At 48.3% G+C, this 6317-nt stretch overlaps 1 protein-coding gene across 1 annotated transcript; it reads right to left on the reverse strand.

The window, feature by feature from the left end:
• Nucleotides 1–2795: 2795 nt before the first annotated feature.
• Nucleotides 2796–4145, reverse strand: LOC118227466 (uncharacterized protein DDB_G0285291-like; the record flags this gene model as incomplete). Its single annotated transcript, XM_035417963.1, has 2 exons — nucleotides 2796–2915; nucleotides 4095–4145. Coding segments are annotated over 2 exons (171 nt in total), but the record flags the coding sequence as incomplete, so codon positions are not given.
• Between the last annotated feature and the right edge of the window lie 2172 nt (nucleotides 4146–6317).

Genomic DNA, 6317 nt, shown 5'->3' on the forward strand with positions numbered 1-6317 from the left:
AGATGTTGTGATTGGAGCTGCTCTTGTTGTTGGGCCAATTGTTGTTGATGGTGTTGTACTTGCAATTGTTGTGGTTGGAGCTTCAATTGTTGTCTGGGCAGCTGTTGTTGGTGGTGCTGCACTTGTCGTTTTAGCTATGGTTGTGGGTGCTGCTGCAGTTGTAGTTGGAGCAGTTGTTTTGATTTGACCTGCACTTGTTGAGGCAATGGTTGTCAGTTGTGCTGCACTTGTAGCTGGAGCAATTGTTGTGGTTGGAGCTTCAATTGATGTGTGGGCAGTTGTTGGTGGTGGTGCTGCACTTGTCGTTTTAGCTATGGTTGTGGGTGCTGCTGCAGTTGTAGTTGGAGCAGTTGTTTTGATTTGACCTGCACTTGTTGAGGCAATGGTTGTCAGTGGTGCTGCACTGGTAGCTGGAGCAATTGTTGTGTGTGCTGCTGCAGTTTTAGTGTGAGAAATTGTTGTGGTTTGAGCTTCACTTGTAGTTTCTTCAATTGTTGGGGTTGGAGTTGCTCTTGTTGTTGGGCCAATTGTTGTTGATGGGGTTGCACTTGCAGTTGTTGGGGTTGGAGCTTCACTTGTAGGTGGAGAAACTCTTGTGGCTGAAACTGCACTTGTTGTTGGACTAATTGTTGTGCCTGGAGCTGGACTTGTAGTTCCTTCAATTGTTGGGGTTGGAGTTGCTCTTGTTTTTGGGTTAATTGTCGTTGATGGGATTGCACTTGCAATTGGAGCAACTGTTGTGGTAGGAGCTTCAATTGTTGTGTGGGCAGTTGTTGTTGGTGGTGCTGCACTTGTCGTTTTAGCTATGGTGGTGGGTGCAGCGGCAGTTGAAGTTGGAACAGTTGTTGTGATTGGAGCTGCACTTGTTGTTGAAGTGATTGTTGTCAGTGGTGCTGCACTTGTACCTGGAGCAATTGTTGTGTGTGCTGCTGCAGTCGTGTGAGCTCTTGTTGGGGTTGGAGCTTCACTTGCCGTCTGAGCTGCTGTTGGTGGTGGTGCTGCACTTGTTGTTTTAGCAATGGTTGTGGGTGCTGCTGCAGTTGTAGTTGGAGCAGATGTTGTGATTGGAGCTGCACTTGCTGTTGGGGCGATTGTTGTCAGTGATGCTGCAGTTGTAGTTGGAGCAATTGTTGTGGTTGGTGCTTCAATTGATGGATGGGCAGTTGTTGTTGGTGGTGCTGCACTTGTCGTTTTAGCTATGGTGGTGGGTGCTGCTGCAGTTGCAGTTGGAGGAGTTGTTGTGATTGGAGCTGGACTTGTAGCTGGAGCAATTGTTGTCTGTGCTGCTGCAGTCATTGTGTGAGCTCTTGTTGGGGTTGGAGCTTCAGTTGTCATCTGGGCTGCTGTTGGTGGTGGTGCTGCACTTGTCGTTTTAGCAATGGTTGTGGGTGCTGCTGCAGTTGTAGTTGGAACAGATGTTGTGATTGGAGCTGCTCTTGTTGTTGGGCCAATTGTTGTTGATGGTGTTGCACTTGCAATTGTTGTGGTTGGAGCTTCAATTGTTGTCTGGGCAGCGCTTGTTGGTGGTGCTGCACTTGTCGTTTTAGCTATGGTTGTGGGTGCTGCTGCAGTTGCAGTTGGAGGAGTTGTTGTGATTGGAGCTGGACTTGTAGCTGGAGCAATTGTTGTCTGTGCAGCTGCAGTTGTAGTTGGAGCAGTTGTTTTGATTTGACCTGCACTTGTTGAGGCAATGGTTGTCAGTGGTGCTGCACTTGTAGCTGGAGCAATTGTTGTGTGTGCTGCTGCCGTTGTAGTTGGAGCAGATGTTGTGATTGGAGCTGCACTTGTTGTTGAAGTGATTGTTGTCAGTGGTGCTGCAGTTGTAGTTGGAGCAATTGTTGTGGTTGGAGCTTCACTTGTAGGTGGAGAAACTCTTGTGGCTGAAACTGCACTTGTTGTTGGACTAATTGTTGTGCCTGGAGCGGGACTTGTAGTTCCTTCAATTGTTGGGGTTGGAGTTGCTCTTGTTTTTGGGTTAATTGTCGTTGATGGGATTGCACTTGCAATTGGAGCAACTGTTGTGGTAGGAGTTTCAATTGTTGTGTGGGCAGTTGTTGTTGGTGGGGCAGCACTTGTCGTTTTAGCAATGGTGGTGGGTGCAGCGGCAGTTGAAGTTGGAACAGTTGTTGTGATTGGAGCTGCACTTGTTGTTGAAGTGATTGTTGTCAGTGGTGCTGCACTTGTACCTGGAGCAATTGTTGTGTGTGCTGCTGCAGTCGTTGTGTGAGCTCTTGTTGGGGTTGGAGCTTCACTTGCCGTCTGAGCTGCTGTTGGTGGTGGTGCTGCACTTGTTGTTTTAGCAATGGTTGTGGGTGCTGCTGCAGTTGTAGTTGGAGCAGATGTTGTGATTGGAGCTGCACTTGCTGTTGGGGCGATTGTTGTCAGTGATGCTGCAGTTGTAGTTGGAGCAATTGTTGTGGTTGGAGCTTCAATTGATGTGTGGGCAGTTGTTGTTGGTGGTGCTGCACTTGTCGTTTTAGCTATGGTTGTGGGTGCTGCTGCAGTTGCAGTTGGAGGAGTTGTTGTGATTGGAGCTGGACTTGTAGCTGGAGCAATTGTTGTCTGTGCAGCTGCAGTTGTAGTTGGAGCAGTTGTTTTGATTTGACCTGCACTTGTTGAGGCAATGGTTGTCAGTGGTGCTGCACTTGTAGTTGGAGCAGATGTTGTGATTGGAGCTGCACTTGTTGTTGAAGTGATTGTTGTCAGTGGTGCTGCAGTTGTAGTTGGAGCAATTGTTGTGGTTGGAGCTTCACTTGTAGGTGGAGAAACTCTTGTGGCTGAAACTGCACTTGTTGTTGGACTAATTGTTGTGCCTGGAGCTGGACTTGTAGTTCCTTCAATTGTTGGGGTTGGAGTTGCTCTTGTTTTTGGCTTAATTGTCGTTGATGGGATTGCACTTGCAATTGGAGCAACTGTTGTGGTAGGAGCTTCAATTGTTGTGTGGGCAGTTGTTGTTGGTGGGGCAGCACTTGTCGTTTTAGCAATGGTGGTGGGTGCAGCGGCAGTTGAAGTTGGAACAGTTGTTGTGATTGGAGCTGCACTTGTTGTTGAAGTGATTGTTGTCAGTGGTGCTGCACTTGTACCTGGAGCAATTGTTGTGTGTGCTGCTGCAGTCGTGTGAGCTCTTGTTGGGGTTGGAGCTTCAATTGATGTGTGGGCAGTTGTTGGTGGTGCTGCACTTGTTGTTTTAGCAATGGTTGTGGGTGCTGCTGCAGTTGTAGTTGGAGCAGATGTTGTGATTGGAGCTGCACTTGCTGTTGGGGCGATTGTTGTCAGTGATGCTGCAGTTGTAGTTGGAGCAATTGTTGTGGTTGGTGCTTCAATTGATGTGTGGGCAGTTGTTGTTGGTGGTGCTGCACTTGTCGTTTTAGCTATGGTTGTGGGTGCTGCTGCAGTTGCAGTTGGAGGAGTTGTTGTGATTGGAGCTGGACTTGTAGCTGGAGCAATTGTTGTCTGTGCTGCTGCAGTCATTGTGTGAGCACTTGTTGTGGTTGGAGCTTCAATTGATGTGTGGGCAGTTGTTGGTGGTGCTGCACTTGTCGTTTTAGCAATGGTTGTGGGTGCTGCTGCAGTTGTAGTTGGAACAGATGTTGTGATTGGAGCTGCTCTTGTTGTTGGGCCAATTGTTGTTGATGGTGTTGTACTTGCAATTGTTGTGGTTGGAGCTTCAATTGTTGTCTGGGCAGCTGTTGTTGGTGGTGCTGCACTTGTCGTTTTAGCTATGGTTGTGGGTGCTGCTGCAGTTGTAGTTGGAGCAGTTGTTTTGATTTGACCTGCACTTGTTGAGGCAATGGTTGTCAGTTGTGCTGCACTTGTAGCTGGAGCAATTGTTGTGGTTGGAGCTTCAATTGATGTGTGGGCAGTTGTTGGTGGTGGTGCTGCACTTGTCGTTTTAGCTATGGTTGTGGGTGCTGCTGCAGTTGTAGTTGGAGCAGTTGTTTTGATTTGACCTGCACTTGTTGAGGCAATGGTTGTCAGTGGTGCTGCACTGGTAGCTGGAGCAATTGTTGTGTGTGCTGCTGCAGTTTTAGTGTGAGAAATTGTTGTGGTTTGAGCTTCACTTGTAGTTTCTTCAATTGTTGGGGTTGGAGTTGCTCTTGTTGTTGGGCCAATTGTTGTTGATGGGGTTGCACTTGCAGTTGTTGGGGTTGGAGCTTCACTTGTAGGTGGAGAAACTCTTGTGGCTGAAACTGCACTTGTTGTTGGACTAATTGTTGTGCCTGGAGCTGGACTTGTAGTTCCTTCAATTGTTGGGGTTGGAGTTGCTCTTGTTTTTGGGTTAATTGTCGTTGATGGGATTGCACTTGCAATTGGAGCAACTGTTGTGGTAGGAGCTTCAATTGTTGTGTGGGCAGTTGTTGTTGGTGGGGCAGCACTTGTCGTTTTAGCAATGGTGGTGGGTGCAGCGGCAGTTGAAGTTGGAACAGTTGTTGTGATTGGAGCTGCACTTGTTGTTGAAGTGATTGTTGTCAGTGGTGCTGCACTTGTACCTGGAGCAATTGTTGTGTGTGCTGCTGCAGTCGTGTGAGCTCTTGTTGGGGTTGGAGCTTCACTTGTAGTTCCTTCAATTGTTGGGGTTGGAGTTGCTCTTGTTTTTGGGTTAATTGTCGTTGATGGGATTGCACTTGCAATTGGAGCAACTGTTGTGGTAGGAGCTTCAATTGTTGTGTGGGCAGTTGTTGTTGGTGGGGCAGCACTTGTCGTTTTAGCAATGGTGGTGGGTGCAGCGGCAGTTGAAGTTGGAACAGTTGTTGTGATTGGAGCTGCACTTGTTGTTGAAGTGATTGTTGTCAGTGGTGCTGCACTTGTACCTGGAGCAATTGTTGTGTGTGCTGCTGCAGTCGTTGTGTGAGCTCTTGTTGGGGTTGGAGCTTCACTTGCCGTCTGAGCTGCTGTTGGTGGTGGTGCTGCACTTGTTGTTTTAGCAATGGTTGTGGGTGCTGCTGCAGTTGTAGTTGGAGCAGATGTTGTGATTGGAGCTGCACTTGCTGTTGGGGCGATTGTTGTCAGTGATGCTGCAGTTGTAGTTGGAGCAATTGTTGTGGTTGGTGCTTCAATTGATGGATGGGCAGTTGTTGTTGGTGGTGCTGCACTTGTCGTTTTAGCTATGGTTGTGGGTGCTGCTGCAGTTGCAGTTGGAGGAGTTGTTGTGATTGGAGCTGGACTTGTAGCTGGAGCAATTGTTGTCTGTGCTGCTGCAGTCATGGTGTGAGCTCTTGTTGGGGTTGGAGCTTCAGTTGTCATCTGGGCTGCTGTTGGTGGTGGTGCTGCACTTGTCGTTTTAGCAATGGTTGTGGGTGCTGCTGCAGTTGTAGTTGGAACAGATGTTGTGATTGGAGCTGCTCTTGTTGTTGGGCCAATTGTTGTTGATGGTGTTGCACTTGCAATTGTTGTGGTTGGAGCTTCAATTGTTGTCTGGGCAGCTGTTGTTGGTGGTGCTGCACTTGTCGTTTTAGCTATGGTTGTGGGTGCTGCTGCAGTTGCAGTTGGAGGAGTTGTTGTGATTGGAGCTGGACTTGTAGCTGGAGCAATTGTTGTCTGTGCAGCTGCAGTTGTAGTTGGAGCAGTTGTTTTGATTTGACCTGCACTTGTTGAGGCAATGGTTGTCAGTGGTGCTGCACTTGTAGCTGGAGCAATTGTTGTGTGTGCTGCCGCCGTTGTAGTTGGAGCAGATGTTGTGATTGGAGCTGCACTTGTTGTTGAAGTGATTGTTGTCAGTGGTGCTGCAGTTGTAGTTGGAGCAATTGTTGTGGTTGGAGCTTCACTTGTAGGTGGAGAAACTCTTGTGGCTGAAACTGCACTTGTTGTTGGACTAATTGTTGTGCCTGGAGCTGGACTTGTAGTTCCTTCAATTGTTGGGGTTGGAGTTGCTCTTGTTTTTGGGTTAATTGTCGTTGATGGGATTGCACTTGCAATTGGAGCAACTGTTGTGGTAGGAGCTTCAATTGTTGTGTGGGCAGTTGTTGTTGGTGGGGCAGCACTTGTCGTTTTAGCAATGGTGGTGGGTGCAGCGGCAGTTGAAGTTGGAACAGTTGTTGTGATTGGAGCTGCACTTGTTGTTGAAGTGATTGTTGTCAGTGGTGCTGCACTTGTACCTGGAGCAATTGTTGTGTGTGCTGCTGCAGTCGTTGTGTGAGCTCTTGTTGGGGTTGGAGCTTCACTTGCCGTCTGAGCTGCTGTTGGTGGTGGTGCTGCACTTGTTGTTTTAGCAATGGTTGTGGGTGCTGCTGCAGTTGTAGTTGGAGCAGATGTTGTGATTGGAGCTGCACTTGCTGTTGGGGCGATTGTTGTCAGTGATGCTGCAGTTGTAGTTGGAG

The sequence above is a fragment of the Anguilla anguilla genome, chromosome 5 (genome assembly GCF_013347855.1).
Source record: "Anguilla anguilla isolate fAngAng1 chromosome 5, fAngAng1.pri, whole genome shotgun sequence".
Lineage (NCBI taxonomy): Eukaryota > Metazoa > Chordata > Actinopteri > Anguilliformes > Anguillidae > Anguilla > Anguilla anguilla.